Below are 25,907 nucleotides of genomic sequence, written 5' to 3'. Positions count from 1 at the left end.
GAGAGCACCAGGTTCCTTGGAGATAACTTAACTAGTGACCTATTGTGGACACTCGACATCTTCTCACTCATTAAGAAAGTGCAACAATGACTGCACATCTTGAGAAGACTTAAGCAGCCAAGGTTACTGGCACCATGTCAACCTTCAATAGGAGCTCTCTTAAGAGCATCACAGTGCGGGACAGATGCTGCAGAGAAATGGGAGGTCAATCCACAAGATCACCAGAGTGAATCACTGGAGTCTCCCTCCCACCCCCTCACAAAAAACCCATCGACTTCATCTACCGGGATCGTTGTCTGAAGAGGACACACAGAATCGTTGAGGACCCCTTCCACCCTGCACACGGCATCTATCAGCTGCTCCTGATGGGAAAGAGATAAAGGAGGATCAGAGCCGGCGCCACCAGGCTGAAGAATAGCTTCTTCTTACAAGCAGTGAGAATGCTGAATGACCAAAGGAACTGCTCACATTAACCCATCAGAGACCTTCATATTCATGAAACAAAATATATTTATTTGTACAGATGAATACTTGACCGGCATGTGCTGTTTATCTATCGGTGTGTTATATCTGGCTGTATATCTGTGCATTTCTGCACTGAGGAACAAAGAAACCTGTTTCATTGGGCTTGTATTTATACAATCAGATGACAATAAACTAAACTTGACTTATCCAAATATATTAGGAGCAAAAGAACAGTGAGGGATAAAATTGGTCTCCTAGAGCACACATGTCAAACTCAGGCCCGTGGGCCAAATTTGGCCCATGATATAATTATATTTGGCCCGCAAGATCATATCAAATATGTATTAGAGTTGGCCCGCTGGCCGCCGCGCCAGTATAGCGCATGCACAGCTAATACTACAAATCCCAGAATGCTTTGCAAATGCATTGGCGCCGGCCCGTCAGCCCGCTAATTGCCCCCACCTCCTCTCTTTACTTTCATTAACATCTGCGACCTGTCGCCAAACTCACACGTAATAAATCCCTTACGAAAAATGGCCAAACGAAAGACAGAAAACAGGACCTTTCAAGACAGGTGGGAGGCAAACTCTGACCCCAGAGTTTGATGAACTTGCATCTAAGAAGAGATGCCAAGTATCTGGTTTAGACCCAGGTGCATCAGAGTAAATCATAGTGGAGCAAGTGAAGCTTGGATTCATATTTTCTTTGGTTTACTTTGGACTGTTCATCATTGGAAGATTGGATTTTCATTGAAGCAAGTTGTTATTTTTTGACTTGTTGGCTTGTGAAAAAAAATACATTTAAAAGGAGCTTAAAGGCTAGAGAGAAATATTATTTATTGAATATTTTATTTCTCATTTGTTAATGCTTTTTCTGGAAAGAGTTTAACCAAAACTATTATTAAACATTTATTTTAATAAGAAAAAGTTTAACATTACATATGTTGAAAGAAGAGAAAACATGCAGATGTTGTTGAAAATTTTCAATAAATAGTTAGTTTGGCCCACAACTTAGTCCAAGTTTTTAATTTTGGCCCTCTGTGAATTTGAGTTTGACACCCCTGCCCTAGAGGATGAGAGTGGATGGCTATGGATGGAGCCAAAGGAGAGGAGGGTAATTTTGAACAGTTTTTTTAAATTCAGCATTTACTAAGAAGAATATCGATCTGTGTAAAGTAATGGAAATAAGTAGGGAAGTTATGGAAACAATGATGCTTACAGAAGAAGTTCTGGCGCTTTTAAGGAAAATAAAGGTGTATAAGTCTTCAGATCCTGACAAGATATTCCCTAGGACCTTGAGGAAGGTTAGTGTAGAAATAGTAGAGTCAAGCAGAATAAAAAATTACGAATAATCAATTTTTTAAAATTTGGAGTTAAGAAAGTAGAGCATAGTTCTGAAGTTAGTAAATTTATTACTTTTCAAAGAATGAAAGAAAAATGTAATGTCACAAATAATACTCTCTTTTGTTAATATCAGGTTAGAGCTTTCTTGATTGACAAGTTAGGTCATAATTTGATATTACCTAGGAAAAACGAATTAGAAATATTGATAAGTAAAGGGGGTGCTAATAAGTTTATTTCAAAAATGTATAGATTACTTCAAAAATTTGCTCCCAAGTTAGGAATTCATAAATCAAGAATAAGACGGGAGGTTGATTTAAATAGACAAATCGATGAAAATGACTAGAAGCAATTATGTAAAAAAAATGACGAAAATTATTAATGTTAGGTTGCAGCGTGGATGTGGTCGAATCGTCGGCTGGTGGTTCGAACTACTGGACTGGAACTTTTGTGTATGTGGACTTTGGAAGCCTGGCAATGTGTTCAAGTGTGGGCCCACTCAGCGACCTGTTTCCTTAAGTCATGACATACAAATCGTGCAGCGACCATGTGTGCTGTGGTCTTGATGGACGGGTGCGAGAGGTCATTGATGGAGTGGAAAACCCGTTGTCTCCATTGACCCGGAATGTCTAGTCGGGGCTGGTCAGTGGACACATTGCAGAGCAGGGTGCAGCCGCAGTCTGGCAGGGGGACGTCTTCGAAGTCGAGGCCGATGATGGCTGTGCGAAAAGAATTGGTCTCTGCGTCGTCCTCTTGCGCCCATGCAAGGTCGGAATAGTCTAGGTCTGGTGCCAACGATTGAATAGCCGGCCTTGAAATGACATTCTCCTTGCTGAAGAGGTGTTGAATGTTGGTGGTGAATTCCAAGACGTATGCCAAGTAGCATTGCTGGCATGCTGACCAGGGATTGAACACTTTTGAAAATGCATAGGTGAGGGATTTGTGGTCAGTAAATACGGTGAAAGGCCTTCCCTCGAGGATGTAGCAGAAGTGCCTGACCGCGAGGTAGAGGGCTAGGAATTCCCAGTCAAAATACGGCTGTACCTGTCGGTTGGGGTGGTGATTGTGGCCATTTGCTGGCTCCACGCGCTGGTGGCAGCGAGCTGGATCGTCTGGGAGTGCACTAGACATTTAGCTTTGAGGTCCACAAGCAGGCTGTGAGCTCGGAGGAAGTCTGCACCAAGGAGTGGCTTCTCAACTGTGGCTAGTGTGAAATCCCAGCGGAAGGTCTCATCCTCGAGGCATATCGGCATTCACTGCATGCCAAAGGTCTTTACAGTGGTGTTGTTGGCCATCTGCAGGGTGGGCCCATGTGGTCGTATTCAGGTCTCTAGGGGCATCAGTGGAATGAAGCTGAGCTCTTCCCCCACATTGACAAGGAAAGGGCATCCTGAGGTCTGTTACACGTAGTAGGCTGTTGACATGGCCAGCCACCGAAGCCATTTAGTGGTGGCTGGCCTGAGCATTTCCTGGAAACACGAAGGGCTGCTAGCATTTATGGGCTTCTACTCCCCAGTACTGGTGGTAGAAACACCACCGCACCTCTGATCCCTCTGCTGGCTTACACGGGCATGGTTAATCCCTGCTTGCTTGGGTTTGGACTACTGCTCTGTCCAGGGGTGAGTCAGCTGATTCAAAATAGATTCATTCTCCCTTTTAGTGCGCCAGAGGATGTTCACCTTCACTGCGACCTTGCGGGGGTCACTGAAATCCGCATCCGCTAGCAGCAGCTGGATGTCATTGGGCATCTGTTCTAAGAATGCCTGTTCAAACATGAGGCAGGGCTTGTGGCCTTCTTCCAGCATGAGCATTTCGTCCAGCATGACAGATGGCGTTCTGTCCCCTAGGCTATCCAGGTGCATGAGCCTGGCTGCTCTCTGGCATCTGGAGAGCCCATAGGTGCTGAATGCAGAGTATTTACCTTCCTCTGGTGGGTTCTGTTTAAGGTGGTCCACTCTAGCTGTGGTTTCTTGGTCCAGGAAGCTGACGATATGGTAGTTCTTGGTGGAGTCTGAGATAATCTGCCTTATCCAGAATTGTGCCTCTGCCTGCCCAAACCAAGTGCGTGGGTGAAGCGTCCAGAAAGTCGTGAGTTTGAGGGCAATTGCACTGACTGCGGCAACATCCATACTGTTGAATCCAGAGGCATCTGGACCCGTCGGGGTCACCAATGTAGCGGCAGCTAAATGGAGTCGGGAATGACAAGACCAATAGTCGGTGGGCTCGTTTGCACTCCAGTTGTTTATTGAAACTTCCCGCGCTGTGCCTTATAACACTACGGGTAAGTCCCACCCTCGCGTCAGAAACGACATCTCGAAGTTGTCCTGTGTGCATGCGGACCCAACCCGCCAGGTAAAAAGATGACCCCGGCGACGCCATCTTGACGTGCCTGCTCCGCTGCTGTGACCGTAACACATGGAGCAGGTTTGCCTGCCGTCAGTGATGTGCACCTCCCACCCTCCACCAAGCCTAAATTAAATATAGAAAAAAAGAAACGGAGAATGCCAAAAGGAATTATTATTCTCAATACAAACAATGGAGTTAAGGGTTATCAGTGGGATGGGACTTCAAGAGTCCCTCACACCTTCAAACTAACATATTGTAAATATGGGCTCCATATTTTCAAGAAAAAAATGGTATTTATTACATAATTATGTTATTTTCTCAAGTGGAATACAAGAACACATTTCAATCATTAGGTATTAACATTCCAGTAGTAAAATGGATTCAACATAGGTTAAATGCCAGAGTAATGGTAGATAACTGTTTGTCAGATTGGAAGCCAGTGTCTAATGGTGTGCCTCAGGGTCGATTGGGTCCATTACTATTTGTCATAGACATTAATGAAATGGATGATGGGGTGGTAAATTGGATTAGTACAGTGGTTCCCAACCTTTTTCTTTCCACTCACACACCACTTTTAAGTATTCCCTATGCCATAGGTGCTCTGTGATTGGTAAGGATTGCTTAAGGTGGTATGTGGGTGGAAAGAAAAAGGTTGAAAACCACTGGATTAGTAAGTATGCAGATGATACTAAAATTGGTGGAGCTGTGGATAGTGAAGGGTTTCAAAGCTTGCAGAGGGATTTAGGCCAGTTAAAAGACTGATCTGTAAGATGGCAGATGGAGTTTAATACAGATAAGTGTGAAGTGTTAAATTTTGGTAGGCCTAATCAAAATAGGATATACACTGTGAATGGTAGGGTATTGAAGAGTGACATAGAACAGAGGGATCTTGGAATAGAAGTCACCTGTGGATAGGATGATGAAGAAAGCTTATGGCATGTTGGCCTTTATAAATCAGAGCATTGAGCTAGGATTTATGCTAAAATTGTGCAAGGAATTGGTGAGGCCAAACTTGGAGCATTGGGTACAGTTTTGGTCACCAAAAAGTAATAGGAACGATATCAACAAATTGGAGAAAGTGCAGAGAAGATTTACTAGAATGTTGCCAGGGTTACAGGGTCTAAGTTATAGGGAAAAGTTAGATAAGTTAGGTCTTTATTCTTTGAAGCGTAGAAGGTTGAGAGAGGATTTGATTAAGCTATTTAAAATTATTAAGGCTATAGATAGTGTTGATGTGGAGAGGAGGAGATACAAACAAGAGGATGAACTGAGAGTTAGGGGGAAAAAGTTTAAAAGAAACATGAGGTGGGACTTCTTTACTCAGAATGGTGGGTATGTGGAACAAGCTTCCAGACAAAGTGAATATTAGCATTTAAGGAGAAGATGAATATGTATATGGTCTGGAAAGGAATGGAGGGTTACGGATTTGGTGTAGGTCAGTGGAATTTGATGGGAGTAAGTGTTCAGCATGAACTAGAAGGGCAAAGTTGGTGTTTGTATGCCGTAATTGTTATATGGTTGTATACTTTTCCAATCCCATTTGAACGTTCAGCTATGTCTGAAGCCCCCTCTGTTCCAGCCCTGGCCGTGACCTCCAGGTTCTAACCAGTTGATGAGCAGGAAATTTTCTCCTCCTGTCATTTGTGGTCCATTTGTTAATCTCCTTTATTCTATGTCCTTTAGTTCTTGATTCTTAAGCTAATATGAACAGTTTATCTCAATCTGCCCTGCAAAATCCCACATGATTTTAAATGCCTCTATCACACACCATCTCATCCAAGGAAGTCATCCCTTGGATGTATCCAGAACTATCTCTAGAATCACTCAAGTAAATCTTTTCTGTGCGTTCCCAAAGGACTTCACAAGTAGAACAGGACATAATACATCAGATATGGAATTTCAATCCTGATATCTTGGCCACAATCAAATTTAACATTAAAGAGAAACTGGTTAATTTACTGGAGCTCAAGAGCAATCAGATAAAAACTTCTGTTAATTCACAACATAAGTAAGGGGTTTAGTTCATCACCTCACAAGAAGAAAGTGTTTGCACTGGAGAGGGTGCAGAGGAGATTCAAAAAGATGTGGCCAGAGATGGAGCAATTACAATCTCAGGTGGCAGAGCTATGAGATGATATTGGATAGGCTGGGCTTGTTTTCCCTGGAGAACAATGTGCAGGATACCTATCAGGGTACAGAAAATAATGATTCACATATAGCAGACAAGAAGAAACCTTTCATCAGCATATATTTCTAGAAACAAAGGACATAGGTTAAAGATAAGATAGAAGATATCTGAAGAAACTTTTAATTCAAATCATCTCACAATCTTTGAGAAAAATTTGGAAGAGCACTTGAATCACCAGGGCACTGAAGATTGTGGAATGGAAATCAAGCAAAGTATAGATAGATATTCTGTATATGCAACTGAATCCTTGACCATCAGAAGGCCATAGTCTGAGTGGATTAGTAATAACATCTCCTCCTCAATGACAATCAACACAGGCACACTTCAAGGATACATGCTTAGCTCACTGCTCTTCTCTCTCTAAACCCAATACTGTGTGGCTTGGCACAATTCAAATACCACCTACAAATTTGTCAATGAAACCACGAGTGTCGACAGCATTACAGATGGCAATGAGGAAGCGTTCAGGTGTGATATAAATCAGCTAGTTGAGTCTCTTTTTCTCTTTGGCTTGGCTTCGCGGATGAAGATTTATGGAGGGGGTAAAAAGTCCACGTCAGCTGCAGGCTCGTTTGTGGCTGACAAGTCCGATGCGGGACAGGCAGACACGATTGCAGCGGTTGCAAGGGAAAATTGGTTGGTTGGGGTTGGGTGTTGGGTTTTTCCTCCTTTGCCTTTTGTCAGTGAGGTGGGCTCTGCAGTCTTCTTCAAAGGAGGTTGCTGCCCGCCAAACTGTGAGGCGCCAAGATGCACGGTTTGAGGCGTTATCAGCCCACTGGCGGTGGTCAATGGGGCAGGCACCAAGAGATTTCTTTAGGCAGTCCTTGTACCTTTTCTTTGGTGCACCTCTGTCACGGTGGCCAGTGGAGAGCTCGCCATATAACACGATCTTGGGAAGGCGATGGTCCTCCATTCTGGAGACGTGACCCATCCAGCGCAGCTGGATCTTCAGCAGCGTGGACTCGATGCTGTCGACCTCTGCCATCTCGAGTACTTCGACGTTAGGGGTGTAAGCGCTCCAATGGATGTTCCAGACAAAAGAGTCTGGAAAAACAACCAACTGAAAAACCTCACAAAGATAAGCGTATACAGAGCTGTTGTCATACCCACACTCCTGTTCGGCTCCGAATCATGGGTCCTCTACCGGCATCACCTCCGGCTCCTAGAACGCTTCCACCAGCGTTGTCTCCGCTCCATCCTCAACATCCATTGGAGCGCTTACACCCCTAACGTTGAAGTACTCGAGATGGCAAAGGTCGACAGCATCGAGTCCACGCTGCTGAAGATCCAGCTGCGCTGGATGGGTCACGTCTCCAGAATGGAGGACCATCGCCTTCCCAAGATCGTGTTATATGGCGAGCTCTCCACTGGCCACCGTGACAGAGGTGCACCAAAGAAAAGGTACAAGGACTGCCTAAAGAAATCTCTTGGTGCCTGCCACATTGACCACCGCCAGTGGGCTGATAACGCCTCAAACCGTGCATCTTGGCACCTCACAGTTTGGCGGGCAGCAACCTCCTTTGAAGAAGACCGCAGAGCCCACCTCACTGACAAAAGGCAAAGGAGGAAAAACCCAACACCCAACCCCAACCAATCAATTTTCCCTTGCAACCGCTGCAATCGTGTCTGCCTGTCCCGCATCGGACTTGTCAGCCACAAACGAGCCTGCAGCTGACGTGGACTTTTTACCCCCTCCATAAATCTTCGTCCGCGAAGCCAAGCCAAAGAGAAAGAAGGATGTTGAGAATGGAGCAGAGACAACGCTGGTGGAAGCGTTCTAGGAGCCGTAGGTGGTGCCGGTAGATGACCCATGATTCGGAGCCGAACAGGAGTGTGGGTATGACAACGGCTCTGAATACGCTTATCTTTGTGAGGTTTTTCAGTTGGTTGTTTTTCCAGACTCTTTTGTGTAGTTTTCCAAAGGCGCTATTTGCCTTGGCGAGTCTGTTGTCTATCTCATTGTCGATCCTTGCATCTGATGAAATGGTGCAGCCGAGATAGGTAAACTGGTTGACCGTTTTGAGTTTTGTGTGCCCGATGGAGATGTGGGGGGGCTGGTAGTCATGGTGGGGAGCTGGCTGATGGAGGACCTCAGTTTTCTTCAGGCTGACTTCCAGGCCAAACATTTTGGCAGTTTCCGCAAAGCAGGACGTCAAGCGCTGAAGAGCTGGCTCTGAATGGGCAACTAAAGCGGCATCATCTGCAAAGAGTAGTTCACGGACAAGTTTCTCTTGTGTCTTGGTGTGAGCTTGCAGGCGCCTCAGATTGAAGAGACTGCCATCCGTGCGGTACCGGATGTAAACAGCGTCTTCATTGTTGGGGTCTTTCATGGCTTGGTTCAGCATCATGCTGAAGAAGATTGAAAAGAGGGTTGGTGCGAGAACACAGCCTTGCTTCACGCCATTGTTAATGGAGAAGGGTTCAGAGAGCTCATTGCTGTATCTGACCCGACCTTGTTGGTTTTCGTGCAGTTGGATAATCAGTTGAGTAGTGTCACAACAACAACTTTGCACTCAACATCAGCAGAACTAAGGACCTGATTGTGGACTTCAGGAAGGGGAAGCCAGGAGAACACAAACCAGTCCTCATCAAGGGGTCAGCAGTGGAGAGGGCAAGAAACTTCAAATTCTTGAGTCGAAACATCTCTGAAGACCCATCCTGGGGCCATCATGCCAATGCAATCACGAAGAAGTCTCACTAGTGGCAATATTTCATGAGGAGTTTGAGGAAATGTAGTATGTCACAAGACTCTTGCAAATTTCTCACATTCTACTGGTTGCACCACAGACCAGTATGGAGGTTAAAGTGCACAGGATAGGAACAGGCTACAGAAGGTTGTAAACCCAGCTAGCACCATCATAGGCATTAGTCTTCACCATTAAGAACATCTTTAATAGATGGTGTCTCAAGAAAGTAGCTTCTATCATCAATGACCCCCACCAGCCAGGCCATGTCCTTTTGTCATCAGGAAGGAGGTACGGGAGCCTGAAGACACACATTCAATGTTACAGAAACTGCTTCTTCCCCTCCGCCACATTAGATTTGTGAATGGATAATGAACTTATGGACATGACCTCACTTTTTCTATTTTTTTAAAAAATATTGTATTTACAATACTTACATGATAGAGGAATTAGGGGATATGGGGAGAAGGCAGGTAGATGGAGTTAGGTCATAAACTAGATCAGCCATGATCGTATTGAATGGCGGAGCAGGCTCGATGGGCCATTTTTGGACGACTCCTGTTCCTACTTCCTATGTTCCTATGTAATTAACAGTAATTTTACACCTCGTTTTGCACAATATATTTGCCCAAAAAGCAATACATTTTGTGTCACATGTTTATGATAATAAACCTGATTCTAAGGGCCAGCACAGAGCAGGTCTTTTACCATGTTGTACAATTCCGTGACCTAATAAACCTGCAGTAAGATGGAGCATAACTGACAGAACACGATTAGGACATATCTCATGATTGCTGTTATTTGTTTAATTGATTTTTTTTAAAGTCATAACTTTCATGAAGATATTTAAAAATGGGCTTGTTTGGAATGATGGTGAGATGTTATCGTAGAATGCTTAAAGAAATAATAATTATAAGGTAAATAATCCAAATGGGAAGAAGAAATATGTCTTAACCAAAGAATGGTCGGAAGAACCATTGAGTAATTGAGTGGTCGCTGTAAAGAGTAAAATAATAAGGCAAAGATAACAAGTACTGTGGAAGCAATCAATAGAAAAGAATGCATGTTAAGATGATTGGAATGGGAAGGGATGCATATTATGTATATCCAGCACGTCCACTAATCGACCTCTCTCGGCAACAGAAAATCCTGAAACACAAATTTCCCAAAGAAGCTTCAAGATTCTTTGATGAGAATCATGATTTCACAACCCAATATTTTCTCTTGAAAGGAAAAGCTGAAGGAGGACAGACAAAAACCACAGAATTTTACAGAATGTACAACAAAGAGGGTGCATTTCCAGTTACGAGGGAGAGGGGAATAACCTGATGGTTGCGGGTGTCTTACCAGACAAGACGGTTCAGCAAGAAATCACCCAGAGAACCACGAAGGAACACATTCCACCAAGAAAATTGAACTCACTCTCATGGAGAGATGTTGACTGCTCAGTTGAAGGAGAGGTCAGATAAGGAGAAGGAACCAGAAAGAAAGGCTGGTAGGCTTAGATAAGATAGGGGCGGCTTCAGAAGAGTATAGACATCATGGCCCGAATAGTGTGTGTGTGTGTGTGTGTGTGTGTGTGTGTGTGTGTGTGTGTGTGTGTGTGTGTGTGTGTGTGTGTGTGTGTGTGTGATATATAACACCTATGGTGTTTTATTTATATATATATATATATATATCAGCACATGTATGAAATAGCATATAACTATAAATGTAGATAATATATTTAAAAATAACAGCATATACACACACATATGCTTTTGTATCTCTATCAATAGAGAGAGAGAGAGAGAGAGAGAGAGAGAGAGGGGGAGAGAGAGAGAAAGAGGGAAGAGAACCATGCTCTGCTGACCATTGACAGCTCCACTGTTGAGGTTGTCAAGAGTATCAAGTTCCTTGGATCGTACTTGGTGGTCCCTTAAAGCAGCATCATAGCCAAGAAAGCTGAGCAGTACCTATTTCCTGCGAAGGCTGAGGAAAGTTCATCTCCACCCTCACTACATTCTACAGAGGATGTATTGAGAGGATCCTGGGCAACTGCATCACCGCCTGGCTTGGAAGCTATACCACCTGCGGAGGATAGTGAAGTCAGCAGAAAAGATCACTGGGGCTCTCTTCCTACAGTGGAGGTCATCTCCAACGTTTGATGCAGGCGAAAGGCAATAAACATTGTGAAGGGCTCCAAACACCCCTCACGGAAACTGTTCTCCCTTCTGCCATCTGGTGGGAGGAACTGCAGAACTCAGGCCCTTACATCCAGATTGGGCAACAGTCGTGTCCCCCCCCACCCCACCAAGCCACCAGACTACCAAAGGCTCAGAACATTTGTGTATGGTGTACCATATTTTTTACATAATACACACACACACATGCATTTTTATATCTGCTGTTTTCTATAAAGTTTTCTATGTATATGTTTTATATATATTTATAAATGCTGTTTTATATTTTCAGTTTACACACACACAGTTTTAATTTTTTTAAATTTAAACATACAGCACGGTAACAGGCCAATTTGGCCCCACCAATCTGTGCCACCCAATTTATACCCAATAAACCTACAACCCCCAGTAGGTTTTTGAAGGGTGGGGAGAAACCAGAGCCCCTCAGGAAAACCCATGCAGACACAGGGAGAATGTACAAACTTCTTACAGACAGCATAGGATGGTAATCCCCGTCTGGTCCCAATCGCTCCTGCTGTAAAGTCATTGCACTAATCGCTATGACAACTGTGCCACAAACAGATAGATGGATGTATACACATGCACACAAACATATAACATATATCACACATATAAACTGTATACATCACACTTGTATAGCTTTATATATATATATATGTTGCATGTATACATAGTCTTTTGTATATATCACATAACCACATATATAAATATATATGGATCCACATATATGGAGGTGCACACACCCACACACATATACACCTCTCTCTCTCTGTCTGTGCAGAGTTTTGGTGCAGGGACACTGTCCACGTGCTGTTAGAGACCCTGAACCCTGTTCTAGACACTGTGAGAAGGGTCCCGGACCGAGATGATCCCCCCCTCCCCCCTCCCCCCTCCCCCTCCCCCATATAACCTGGAGACAGGAGTTGGACCAATGGGCTGAGCTGGGATACGTGAAGCACTGACCCCAGGCCCGGCTCCCACTCCAGGGGAGGGGAGAGGGGGGGAGGGGGAGAGGGGGGGAGGGGGAGAGGGGGGAGGGGGAGAGGGGGGGAGGGGGAGAGGTGGGGAGGGGAGAGGGGGGGAGGGGGAGAGGGGGGAGGGGGAGAGGGGGGGAGGGGGAGAGGGGGGGAGGGGGAGAGGGGGGGAGGGGGAGAGGGGGGGAGGGGGAGAGGGGGGGAGGGGGAGAGGGGGGGAGGGGGAGAGGGGGGGAGGGGGAGAGGGGGGGAGGGGGAGAGGGGGGGAGGGGGAGAGGGGGGGAGGGGGAGAGAGGGGGGAGGGGGAGAGGGGGGGAGGGGGAGAGGGGGGGAGGGGGAGAGGGGGGGAGGGGGAGAGGGGGGGAGGGGGAGAGGGGGGAGGGGAGAGGGGGGGAGGGGGAGAGGGGGGGAGGGGGAGAGGGGGGGAGGGGGAGAGGGGGGGAGGGGAGAGGGGGGGAGGGGGAGAGGGGGGGAGGGGAGAGGGGGGGAGGGGGAGAGGGGGGGAGGGGGAGAGGGGGGGAGGGGGAGGGGGCCGGATGAGGCCTGTGGAACTCACCGCCTGGCCGGGCTCCGTGGCCGTGGTCGTGGTCGCCCCCGGCGGATGGCAGCTGGAAGGCCGGCGCGTTCCTGGCCCGTTCCCCCCCTCGGGCTGACATCGCTCCCGATTCGGGGGGCGGGGCGGCGGGTGGGGGGAGGAGCCGCCGGGAGGGGCTTCCGTCCGGGCGGCGGCGCGAGGTGGACAGGCCGGCGCTGCACAGAGCGCGCGCGGCCGACGTCACGGACACCCGGGCTCGCTCTTCTCCCCGAGCGACGGCGCAGGCGCAGGTGATGGGCGTGTCGGCGCGCGCGGGGGTGGGGGGGGGTTGGCACGCGGGGAAAGCGCGCGGAGCGCGGGAGGACATCGGCGAGGTGGCGTCACGTTGGCTCGGGATAGAGACAGAGGGGGGGGGAGAGAGAGAGAGAGGGAGGGGAGAGAAGGGGGTGGGGGGCAGGGGGAGGAGGGGAGGGAGAGAGGGAGGGGAGAGGGGGAGAGAGAGAGGGGGAGAGAGAGAGGGAGGGGAGGGGAGAGGGGAGAGGGGAGGGAGGAGGAGGGGGAGAGGGAGTGGGGAGAGGGTGGGGTGGGGTGGGGGGAGAGGGGTGGGGAGGGAGGGGGGAGAGAGGGAGTTGGGAGGGAGACCCCCCAGAGAAAGAGAGGGACCCCCAGGGAGAGAATCCCTCAGGAGAGAGAGGGAGGGAGGGAGCGGGTCCCCCACACGGACCGAGGGGGTCCCCCACACGGAGAGAGGGAGGGGGTCCCCCACACGGAGAGAGGGAGGGGGTCCCCCACACGGAGAGAGGGAGGGGGTCCCCCACACGGAGAGAGGGAGGGAGTCCCCCACACGGAGAGAGGGAGGGGGTCCCCCACACGGAGAGAAGGAGGGGGTCCCCCACACGGAGAGAGGGAGGGGGTCCCCCACACGGAGAGAGGGAGGGGGTCCCCCACACGGAGAAAGGGAGGGGGTCTCCCACACAGAGAGAGGGAGGGAGGGAGAAACCCAAGTGAGAGGAAGGGGGTCCCCCAGAGAGAGGGAGGGGAATCACCACAGGGAGAGAGGGAGAGGGATCCCTGCAGGGAGGGAAGGAGGGGACTCCCCACTGGTAAAAAGAGAGGGACCCCCAGGGAGAGAATCCCTCAGGAGAGAGAGACCCCCAGGGAGAGCCCCACAGAAGATAACACCCCAAAAGAGAGATCCCGGACCAGAAAGAGAGAGAGGGAGAGATCCCCCCCAGAGAGATTCCAGTGAAAGAGCTTCCCTCCCCGAGAGAGAGTTTCCCCCCACCCCACCAACAGAGGGAGAGAGATTCCTCCCCAAGTATGATTCACCCAAGAGAGAGACCCCAGAGAGAGAGAGAAAGATGCCTGAGAGAGAAGACCCCTGAGAGAGAAGACCCCTGAGAGAGAAGACCCCTGAGAGAGAAGACCCCTGAGAGAGAAGACCCCTGAGAGAGAAGACCCCTGAGAGAGAAGACCCCTGAGAGAGAAGACCCCTGAGAGAGAAGACCCCTGAGAGAGAAGACCCCTGAGAGAGGAGACCCCTGAGAGAGGAGACCCCTGAGAGAGGAGACCCCTGAGAGAGGAGACCCCTGAGAGAGGAGACCCCTGAGAGAGGAGACCCCTGAGAGAGGAGACCCCTGAGAGAGGAGACCCCTGAGAGAGGAGACCCCTGAGAGAGGAGACCCCTGAGAGAGGAGACCCCTGAGAGAGGAGACCCCTGAGAGAGGAGACCCCTGAGAGAGGAGACCCCTGAGAGAGGAGACCCCTGAGAGAGGAGACCCCTGAGAGAGGAGACCCCTGAGAGAGGAGACCCCTGAGAGAGGAGACCCCTGAGAGAGGAGACCCCTGAGAGAGGAGACCCCTGAGAGAGGAGACCCCTGAGAGAGGAGACCCCTGAGAGAGGAGACCCCTGAGAGAGGAGACCCCTGAGAGAGGAGACCCCTGAGAGAGGAGACCCCTGAGAGAGGAGACCCCTGAGAGAGGAGACCCCTGAGAGAGGAGACCCCTGAGAGAGGAGACCCCTGAGAGAGGAGACCCCTGAGAGAGGAGACCCCTGAGAGAGGAGACCCCTGAGAGAGGAGACCCCTGAGAGAGGAGACCCCTGAGAGAGGAGACCCCTGAGAGAGGAGACCCCTGAGAAGACCCCTGAGAGAGAAGACCCCTGAGAGAGAAGACCCCTGAGAGAGAAGACCCCTGAGAGAGAAGACCCCTGAGAGAGAAGACCCCTGAGAGAGAAGACCCCTGAGAGAGAAGACCCCTGAGAGAGAAGACCCCTGAGAGAGAGAGAGATGATCCCTGTGAGACAGAGGGAGACCCCTGAGTCAGAGAGAGAGGAGATCCCTGAGTGAGAGAGAGAGAGAGAAGACCCCTGAGAGAAAGACGGACCCTCAGGAGATAGGGGTGCCCAGAGAGAGAGGGGACCTCAGAGAGAGGGAGACCTCCAGAGAGAGAAAGGGAGACCACAGAGAAAGAGGGATCCCCTGATGAGGAACCTCTGAGAGAGGGGAGTCCCTGAGAGAGAGAGGTTGGACTCTGAGAGAAAAAGGAGATACCTATGTGCTTGTTCTCTATTATCTATCTGCTGCCATCATCAGGGTTCCTGGAACAGTCAAGAGAGTTTAGCTCTGGTTGCCTCATTACAGGAAAGATGTTGAAGCATTTGAGCAGTGGTGCTCAACCTTTTTTGCCCAAGGCCACGCATTAATTTTTCAAAAAAATGTACGCCCCACTATTAGTGGAAAAAAAAGTTATGAATTCAAATGAAGTTTTCATTAAATCACTTACTGCAAGTGTATTTCAATGCAATTAAGGTCGGGAATATACTGGAACACATATTTCATATTCAACGACTACTTCAATATGTCAACCATCTCAAACACACCTTCAACAAACGATGTCACTTCAGTGGGAACCTTGCCCCTGACGCTAGCTGCAGATTTTTTGATTTGAGGATCTAATTTTGTTAGTTTCAACCTTAAATCTCCACATTTTATAATTTCCAGTCAGCTTCTCTTAGCTTGTAGCAGATCACTGAAGCCACATTCTACTAAATAAGACAATGGAAAATGTACCAATATTTCCTTTGCAAAAGCAGTCGAGTTTGGGTACTTCTTTTCGATCTTGTTAGACAGTCAAATCATGGTTCCTTTCACTTTGAACAGAGTTTTCACAGATTCATCATGTTGCAACTCAGATAGCTCCTCTTGGTGTTGCACTGGAGCTTCCGATAAGTCCACCAGGAATGGTTGAGTTAACCAAGAGGGAAAATCCATTGTCTTTAAATCACAAGATCTATCCTTGAAGACAGTAATCAACAATTACAATGGTCAACAATGACGTTTGGAGCAACATTAGTTACTTCACACTTATTCAGCCAATAGAATTGACTGAAATTTCTTGCAGAAATATTCCTTTGGCATAATTCTAGAAGTGTCATGAATCCAAATATCTTTGTTTTTGCATCAACGAACATCATATTTGCTACTTGTGCTGGTTCAATGTACTTAGTTCATCAAAAATTTCCGTCAGATAACTCACATAAGCTTTTCCATCTGTTGTTAGCAAGAGCATAATTTCAGGTTTGTCCATAAACCTTTTGAAGCAGTTTCCCTTTGACAACCACCTGACTTCAGTGTATCGACACAAAACTACTTAAACAGACGTTCACATTTGACGGCATTAGGTTTGAAGACATTGATGCACTTGATCACAGAATGCAGTATCCCATGTAGAACAAGGAAACTTTCTTGGCAGCTAAGTTTTCTCGGTGGATAACACAATGCACAACCAACATGTTTGGATTTTCATCCTTCATTAATTTTAAACATCCTGTTTTTTGACCCAACATGGCAGGTGCACCATCTACAGCACAAGATACAATGTTTCCTTTTGGTGTTTCATTTTCATCTAAATAATTTTTGAGCTTGCTGTAGATATCAACTTGCAGAAGTGGTTGTTTCTCATGATTCCCAAAACAACATCACTTCTTGAAACCCTACCTGATCAATGTATCTCACGTATGCCAATTACAGAGCCTCACTTCCCGTACGGTAGATTCACCCAGTTGTATTGAGAACTTTTGTGATTTCATCTTCTCCATAAGCTGTTATTCGACATCCTGACTCATGTCATCTATTCTGTTGAAGACTCAATGGCATTGGGCGGACATCTTTGCCATCCTTTTGTAGAAGTGTTTTGAGAAACAATGATCAGTTCCACCCCAAACGTATGATCTTCCCATGTTTTACTATCACCAGAGAAATTACATAGTCAGCTTGAAGGGTACGATTCAGGGCTGTAGTTTGCGCAGTGAATAAGGAAGTGATTTTTGATCTATTTTCAAACTCAGTGATTTAAAATATTCCAATTTCAAATTGACATGGTTAGGATGTTTTACCCTCAAGACAGCCTGCTTTCATTGATTCATTCGTCAAAGTCTGTTGGCATAACAGGAAAAAAGGTGCACGTTCATCATATACAGCAGGTATAAACCCAAATTTCAAGAACACCGCTGAATAGTGACGAATCTTTTACTTGCTTGGCCTGCTCATTTTGAATATACAACAGGGCGAGCTCCCTGAAACAGATTAATACAAAGCGTGAGCTCCCTGAAACAGATCAATCAATGTTTTATTGTCTTAAAATTGCATAATATATAACTGACCCTAAAAAAAATGAAAAAACAACACTAATGTGGTTTCTGAAATTTTTTTCTCACAGAGGTCATCAAAACTGCACTCACCTCGTGCTTTGCTTTCTGGGGTCCCTATATTTTTCCAATGTTGACATTCTCAGGCTGGTACCTGGGGCAGATTTCCCCCCCCCCCCCCCCCCCCATCAATACACTAGTACACAGAGGTACATAGTACATACAGATAGATACAGGTCTCACTCACTACTGAAGGAGACATGATTGTTGAGATCATTTGAAATCCTCATCGCCAATGAGATCATTTGGAATGGATGATAAGACTGGTCAGAAAAAATATAATGTTAACCAAGGATAACAACAGTTAAAAATAAGAGAAACATCGGAAAAGCAAAAACACGTTATGAAAATAAAAAGAACAATGTGATTTTACTTGGAGGTGACCACCATTGTGTTGTACTTCTTTTTTTAATACAGGGGGGATTTTATTTATGATTTTCCAAGCTTGGACTTGCTGTTATCAACATTAGCAGTGTCTATGTTAATAGTATCAGCGTTGACTACAATTTACAACTCTCACTTCTGTACAAAGTTCTCTGCAAATCTCAAGCTCTTTCCATCTCCCTCCCTCCCCACCCCCCACCCCCCAAGCCCTCAACATTTAACACTAAACTAACCACATTCACATGACATTGAAGACACTCACCACAAAGGTGTGAAACATATACCAGAGTTTTGTGCGTCTGTTACGGCACAGTGGCCAGAACTCAGACTGCTTTCTTTTCTTGACTTTACCTGGTTCGTATGGGATGGACCCCCCCACCCCCCACTGATTGAGAAGTAGACAGGGAAAGTATGGAGGCGAGGCACGATGGCCCACCATGTCGTGCTCCTATGGAATTTAAGTATGATTATCAAATCTTTTTAAAAGTATAATACTTTATTCTTAAGTTGTAAATAATTTTCTCCAGAGAAAATTTGCATTTCCGTGTTCCAACGCACAATGCTCAGGCAGGAGTCAGATTTCCAGGTAACTGTTGTGCACTTCTTGGCCACTGCCCAATGCGATCATTATAACTTGGATTTGGAATTTGGACAGAATCATTGTAATTCTTATCTCCATTATGTTTCCCAACAGGAACAACTCTGGATCCTGCGGGAATTCTTTGCCTATAATCTTTCCTAGGACTTGACCTAGTTCCACCAAAAAGGGCCTCACTTTGGTACATGTCGAGGTTGCATGAACAAAGGTTCCTGTCTCAATGCCATATCTGAAGCATTAATCTGATAATTCTGGTTTAGATCTGTTCAATTTTTGCAGTGTCAGGTACAGCTGGTGGAGAAGATTATGTTGCACCATGCTGGTCTGACACAGGTCGGTTCAGTAGCACTCATCAATCGTTATTCCTAAGTCCGACTGCCACCTCTGTCTTGATTTTTGAAGGTCTGGTTTGGGTCCTTCCACTTGGAGCAAGAAATTAATTGCTGAAATGGACTTCCACGTGTTTCCCCTTCAAATCGTGGACTCTTATGTCGCTGAACTCTGGTAGGGCCAAAGTTGGACCTAATTTGTCTTGCAGAAAAGATCTTATCTTAAAGTAGCAGTGGAACATCTTATTTGATAAATCATACTTATGTCTGAGTTGTTCGAATTACATTAGTTTCCCCTGCTTGTAACAGTCCTCTACGCATCTGACGTCATTACGACACCAGGTGTTCAGGATCTTGTTACCTACCATCAATGGTATTAATCTATTTGGAGTTAGGAGTGTTTTTGGGGACAGCCCCACTTTGATTCCTAAATATTGTTTAATTTTATTCCAAATGAGAATAATTTGTTTTTGTACAGGGCTATTTTTTTTCCCAGATAACAATTTAGTGTCCCATTTATAAATAAAGTCCTCTGCTACCTTCTTGCCCACCACATGCAGGTCAATTTGTGCCCAGGATGGTACACCAACCCTTGCAAAGAGTGAAGCGTTGTATCTCAACTGGGCTGCCCAAGTCTGGCATTTGTAATCTGCTCAGACTGTAATCCCAGGTCAATTTTTCCATAGAGACCCTGGCTACCTTTTCATTCCATAGAAATGGTCATATTTATGAGAGCAAATTTTGGCAGAATCCCTGGGGAAATGCCACGGGCAGTGTTTGGAAGAGGTACTGAAGTCTCAGCAACACATTCATTTTAATACAGTTGACCCTGTCCACTAAGGTCATGGGCAGGGACATCCGCCTATTTAAGTCCTCCTCAATTCTCTCAAGCAAGGAGGTATAATTTAGTTTATATAAATTATTCAAGTTATTGTCATTTCTGACCCCTAGATATTTGATCCTGTTTTAAATAACTGTTTTCTTGGCATTAACTCTAATTCCCTCTTAGTGAGTTCCAATTAAGCTTGTAGCCAGAGATCTCCCCATAGTTCTCCAGAGTAAAGCACGGTTTGGACAACGAGTTTGCTGGGTCCATCAGATATATCAGTACATCATCTGAAAATAAGTTGATTTTATATTCTTCCTCACTTGCTCTAAAAACCTTTATGTCTGGATCCTGGCGGATGGCTTCAGCTAGTGGCTCCATAGCTAGTATAAACTGGACTAGAGATAGGGGGCTCCCTTGACTACTTGATCTTGTCAGTGGGAAAGCTGGAGAAATTTGTCCATTGGTCACAACTTTAGCCTAGGGTATTCAATCATCTGATCTCTCAAATATGCAGACATAAAATTTTGCCCTAATCCCAAATTTTCCAGAATTTTGAATAGAAAATCCCTCTCAATCTGTCAAATGCCTTTTCTGCATGAAGGGCCACAGCTAGACCTCTCTCGTTTCTGGTTTGTGCCAGATGCATTATACTCAACAGTCTGCCAATGTTATCCGCTGTCTGTCTTTTTCACACAAAGTCTGCTTGGGCTTTATTAGTGCAGCAAATCTTTCACCAATCTATTTGCCAGGGCTTTGGCAAGTATCTTATAATCTGTTGTTTAGCAATGAAATGGGTCTATAGGAAGACAGCATCAGTGGATCTTTGCCTGCTTAAAATATCATTGAAATGGTTGCTGTCAGAAGAAATTCCAGGAGGGTATGGGTCTCCATTGCCTGATCTACCACCTCCACATAGAGTGGCATCAGTATATCTTTAAATAAACCTTGGGTGGAAATCCATCCTCCCTGGAGACTTGTTAGTCTGCAGCTAATTCAATGCTTTCCCTATTTCTTCCTCAGTGAAGGGAAGATCTAGGCCTTCCAGTTCTTCTGGGTCCAAATGTGGTAACGCAAATTTAGACAGGAACCCAATCAGACCCCCCCCCCCCATTAACTTTGATTTATATAAACCATCATAGAATTCCCTGAAGGTCTCATTAATCTTTTTTGGTTTATTCATGGTCCTGCCATTCCCAATTAATATTGCATTGATCATCCTTGAGCCCTGTACTGTCTTCAACTTCCAAGAAAGGATTTTATTGGCTCTCTCTCCCAGTTCATGATATTTTTGTTTTGACCACGTTATGGCCTTTTCCACACTTGTAGCATATTGTATTTCAGTTTTTTATTTGTTAGAGCCTTATAATGAACCCGATTTTTGGAATTCCTCTTCTAGATGAGTAATTTCCTATTCTAATTCATCCACCTCCCTCATATTTTTTTTACTGTTTTGGGATATCCAATCATCTGATATCTCAAATATGCTTTGAGGGTGTCCAATAGGAGGAATTTATCTGGGGTAGAGGTACAGTTGGCCTCACAGAACATGTCTACCTGCACTTTTATAAAACTACAAAACTCCTGCTTCTTTAGCAGTAATGTATTAAGATGCCATCTGTATGCTGTATCCTGCTTATCTGGCATTTCTATTGTTAATGTCAAGGGTGAATGATCTGAAGGAAGTCTTGCTGTATACTCAGCCTCCATGATCCTACCCTCTACATGGGCTGAAGCCAAGAAAAATTCTATTCTGGAGTTGGAATCATGTTGTTTCGAGTAGAAGGAATAATCCCTCTCCCTTGGATGTTTCTGCCTCCACACGTCTATCAAGTTCAGCTCCTTCGTATAGTCAATGGTGGCTCTTGCAGCCTTTGTTTTAATTATTTTCTTTGTTGACTTATCTAAGACAGGATCCAGACAAAAATTAAAATATCCCCCAATCAGGATGTTCTTCTTTACTTCATCAACCTTAGGAAAATGTCTTGTATGAACTTTTTGTCATCAAAGTTGGGACATACACATTTACAAAGGTCCAGGATTCTGAATATATCTGACAGTGCACTCTCACTGGAACACTCTTCCCTATCAGAATTGCCACACCACCCCCCCCCCCCTGCATTTGAGCTGAATGAGGAGGATATTACCTGGCCTATCCATCCCCTTTTTTTAGTTTTTGGTGTTCCCTCTCCATTAAATGTGTTTCTTGGAGAAAGACCAGATCCACTCCCTTTTTTTAATGTGCACCAAGACTTTTTTTCCTCTTCACCATCTCATTCAAGCCATAAACATTAAAACTAATGTACTTTATAGTCTTAGCCATTACCCCATCACTACCGGTGATGTCATGACATATTGAACAATAGTGGATCTGCCCTAAATCCTGATCAATGCATTATGATCTTATATTTGAGCAAAATTAATCATGCCTAATTATAACATAATTAAGCTTTATGTACAGCACAGTATGAGCCCTTCAGCCCATTGTTCTTGTGCCAACCCATATAGACCTTTATAAGAGACCCGTGGGAAAGTGCTAACAATAAATAGCAATAGTGGACAATTTTTAAACAGTGTGGAAAATTTTGTAGCGCTAGAGCACACAATTTATATAGCGTAGGAAATTTGGTAGCACCATCGCATACAATTTAAACAACATGGGAAAAAGCAATGGCGGACTTACCCTCCCAGAATTCCATGCGGCAGAGAAAAGGTTGTATGCATGGAGCATTCATAGAGGGTATTCTGGGAAGTCAAGTCTGCCAATTGGCAGTTAATTCCTGGGATCACTTGCAAGTGTGAAAGGGGCCTTAGACAGGCACATGGATACAATAAAAATGGAGAGTTATGGGCTATGGGCAAGGGAAGGGTTGATTGATATGGAATATGTTTATATCGATCAGTACAATATCGTGGCAGAGAGTCACGTGCATTTCCATTTGCCACTTCTCTGCCCAACTCTGCATCCTGCCCATATTCCTACGTAACCTTCGACAACCTTCTACACTATCCACAACATCTTCAACCTTGGTGTCATCTGCAAACTTACTGACCCACCTCTCCTTCATCCAAGCAATTTATAAAAATCACTAGGAGCAGGGGTCCCAGAACAGATCCCTGTGGAGCACCATTTGACACCAACCTCCAGGTAGAATAAACTCCATCTATTCCCACCCTTTGCCTCTGGGGGCAATTGCAAATCCTCACAGCCTAGTCTCCAGTGACCCCATGTTTCATGGCTTTCTGGACGTGCCTACCATGGGGAATATTGTCAAATGCCTTACTAAAATCCATATGCACCCCATCTGTCGCTCTACCTTAATTTATTTTGTCACCTCGAAGAACAGACTTGTGAAGCATGAGCTGCCCCTCAAAACCTTGCTGACTATCCACAATAAGACTATTGTTTCAAAATGATCATCTGTAAGTCTTCTGAACACCAGGTTCCTTAACCCCCTCTATCCCCAATAACCAACCTAATGAACTTCTCTGAACTTCCTCTGATGTAAATGGATCTCTCCAAAAGTAAGGCAATGAAAACTGTGCAATACTCCATCTCTGATCACACACTGCAGAATAATTTATCATGGAGTGGTGGTGGGGTAAGGACATTGCTACATTTACACAAGAAAATAGGAGTTAGACCACTTGTCCTCTCCAGACTGGCCTGTAACAAGATTTCTCTATATTTATACACCCCCTTCCTGCAGTGAAATGTCACTTATCTTACCAATAGCTTGCAATGCCAACTTGTTTTAATTTCCTTTTTCTTGCGAGACGACCTGCAAATCCCTTTGCACCATATCATTTTCAAGCAAACCTCTCCTTTTTTGCTCTTCCTACCAACGTTTCCAGACATTGTCACTTGCAGTTCTCCACTGCCACACCCAAACATGGTGTCACACACCACCTCCTCACCCAAGCACCTCCTCTACACGCCCGAACCCAACGCCTGTCGCCCGACAAATTGTGGCTTGCCGAACAAGAGTTCCACAAAATGGAGAAACATCTGCAAAATCTGTGCTTTAGAAAAAGAGAGGTAAATTTTTCTCATCCTGTAATACTTTAAATGTTTTTGGAAATAATCAGGCAAAATTCTTTGATGATGAAATGGAAGCTTTGGACTTTGCGAATTCTCTTCCAAATAATAAAATGGATCAACAAGTTGATTTATTAACAGTGGATATTGGACAATTTGAGAAGATGGTGATGATGACCAAGTTAACAGAGAACTTGAAGCAGCCGCCTTTACCTGAAGATGATAATGGCTATTTGGAAATTCTATGATTATCTTCTCTCAAGGGGAGGCAGGATTTTTTACTTCTCCTTCCCTAGCTATGTGCCACCTAGTGGCGAGAATTGCTTCCAGCATGATTGAGGGTGGTAGTACTAGTCTTTTTTTTACTGTACTTCTTTGGGGGGGGGGGGGAGTTTGTATTATTTTCTCTTTTTCTTTTCTTTCTTTTCTTTTTCTTGATGGAGATGCTAGCTGTAGTTAATGAATTTGAGATGTGGGAGGTCCAAGAGGAGAGGCAGAGGGGAGTTATGAATTTTTTTGAATTTAGTATAACGGCAAATAGTAAAACTTAGAATTTTCAAAGTTATAACATTAATGGTCTTAACCATACAATTAAGAGAAAGAGGGTGTTAGCTTATTTGAAGCACATTAGAGTTCATATTGCTTTTCTACAGGAAACTCATTTATCTGAGAAGGAACATCAAAAATTGAAAAGAGGCTGGGTTGGACAAGTGCTAGCTTCAACTTTTATCTCTAAAGCAAGAGACATAGTTATTTTATTTAAGAAAATGTTACTGGTTAAAATTCATGTGGGAAGTTTTTTTTAGTACATTGTCAAATTTATTATGAGAATTGGACTTTGATGAATATTTATGCACCAAATATCGATGTTGAAGGATTTATTAGAGATACTCCTTTAAGTGATCTGTTTTTCCAGTGCTGCCTCTGGGCCATGCATCCACCTTTGTTTCATAGCCAGCTATCCCAGTTTGGAGTTTCACATTATGGAATACGCAGTCTAAAAAGGGCCCATTGTGGACCAAGTAATATACATTGGCATGGTGAGTTCAGACATCACAACTTGATCATAGTATAGAGTATAGGAGCTGGGAAGTGATGCTGCAGCTGTTTAAGGCATTGGTGAGGCCTGGTTTGGAGTACTGTGCTCAGTTCTGGTCTCCAAATTAAGAAAGGATATAGATAAGGTGGAGAGGGTGCAGAGAAGGTTTACAAGGATGTTGCCTGGGTTACAGCATCTGGATTACAGGGAGAGATTAAGGAGACTGGGACTTTATTTATTGGAAAGTAGATGACTGAGAGGGGACTTGATAGAGGTATTTAAAATTATGAAAGGAATAGATAAACTAGACATAAATAGACTCTTTCCCCTGAGGGTATGGGAGGTTGGAACAAGAGGGCATGAGTTAAGGGTAAGGGGGCAAAACTTTAGGAGAAATATTAGAGGTGTCTTTTTTACTCAGCGAGTGGTAGCAGAATGGAATGATCTTCCGAATGAGATAATTGCGGCAGAGTCCCTTCTGTCATTTAAGAGAAGGTTGAATGTGTTTATGGAGGTGAGGGGGTTGGAGGGTTATGGGCGAAGAACAGAAGGTTTGAGCTAGTGGAGTTGTTCTATTGAACCGGTGGACTCGAAAGGCCGACATGGCCTGTTTCCACTCCGTAAACGGTTATATGGTTATACTTTTATGTATTTAGCTGAGGCATATGAAAAAATATTGGTAGGAGGGGATTTTAATTGTTGTCTCAATCTGGCTTTAGATAAAATGATTAAATCAGTTACTCAAGCTAAAGCACCAAAGGCAATTTGGAAGAGATTAAATCCTAAATTCATTTTATTCTCATAGGCATAATTCTTATTCTAGGATAGATTTATTTTAAATTTTGGCACAATTGCAAGGAAATGTTAAGGAAGTGGATTATAAGGCTAGAATTTTAACTGATAATTCACCACTTTTTATGACATTTGTTTTTGGAAAAGGAACAAACAGTTTATAGGTGGTGATTAAATTCTACATTGTTAAAAAGGATAGATTTCTGTGATTTTATAAGAAAACATATTTAGAAGTTTATAGAATTAAACTTTAATTCAGTTGTTAACAAATTTATTGTGCAGGATGCATTAAAGGTATTTGAGAGGAGATATAAGTTTTACATCGAAAATTTAAAAATACTATATGAAAGAGGTTGATCAGTTAGAAAGAGAAATACAGGATTTGGAAAAGGAACTACAGAAGAAGGCTACAGATGAGAAAAGAAAAGAATTAATAAAGAAAAAGTTTTACTTTAATATGATTCAGACGTATAAAAC

General features: G+C 44.9%; 1 protein-coding gene across 8 annotated transcripts in view; it reads right to left on the bottom strand.

Annotated features, from left to right (window-relative positions):
• lifra (LIF receptor subunit alpha a) overlaps positions 1–12,994 on the bottom strand; it is a 280,918-nt gene extending 267,924 nt beyond the window's left edge. For 2 of the 8 annotated variants that reach the window (XM_069883753.1, XM_069883832.1), the window contains exon 1: positions 12,737–12,994. In XM_069883753.1, the coding sequence (XP_069739854.1) occupies positions 12,737–12,836 (100 nt within the window). In that variant the 5' untranslated portion in view covers positions 12,837–12,994. Of the gene's footprint in view, positions 1–10,370; positions 10,446–12,736 lie in introns of those variants that run through there. The other 6 variants (XM_069883762.1, XM_069883804.1, XM_069883814.1 and 3 more) reach the window with 6 other exon arrangements.
• Positions 12,995–25,907: the final 12,913 nt, after the last annotated feature.

This window comes from Narcine bancroftii, chromosome 1 (genome assembly GCF_036971445.1).
Source record: "Narcine bancroftii isolate sNarBan1 chromosome 1, sNarBan1.hap1, whole genome shotgun sequence".
Taxonomy (NCBI): Eukaryota; Metazoa; Chordata; class Chondrichthyes; order Torpediniformes; family Narcinidae; genus Narcine; species Narcine bancroftii.
This window is presented reverse-complemented; position numbering and strand designations above follow the sequence as displayed.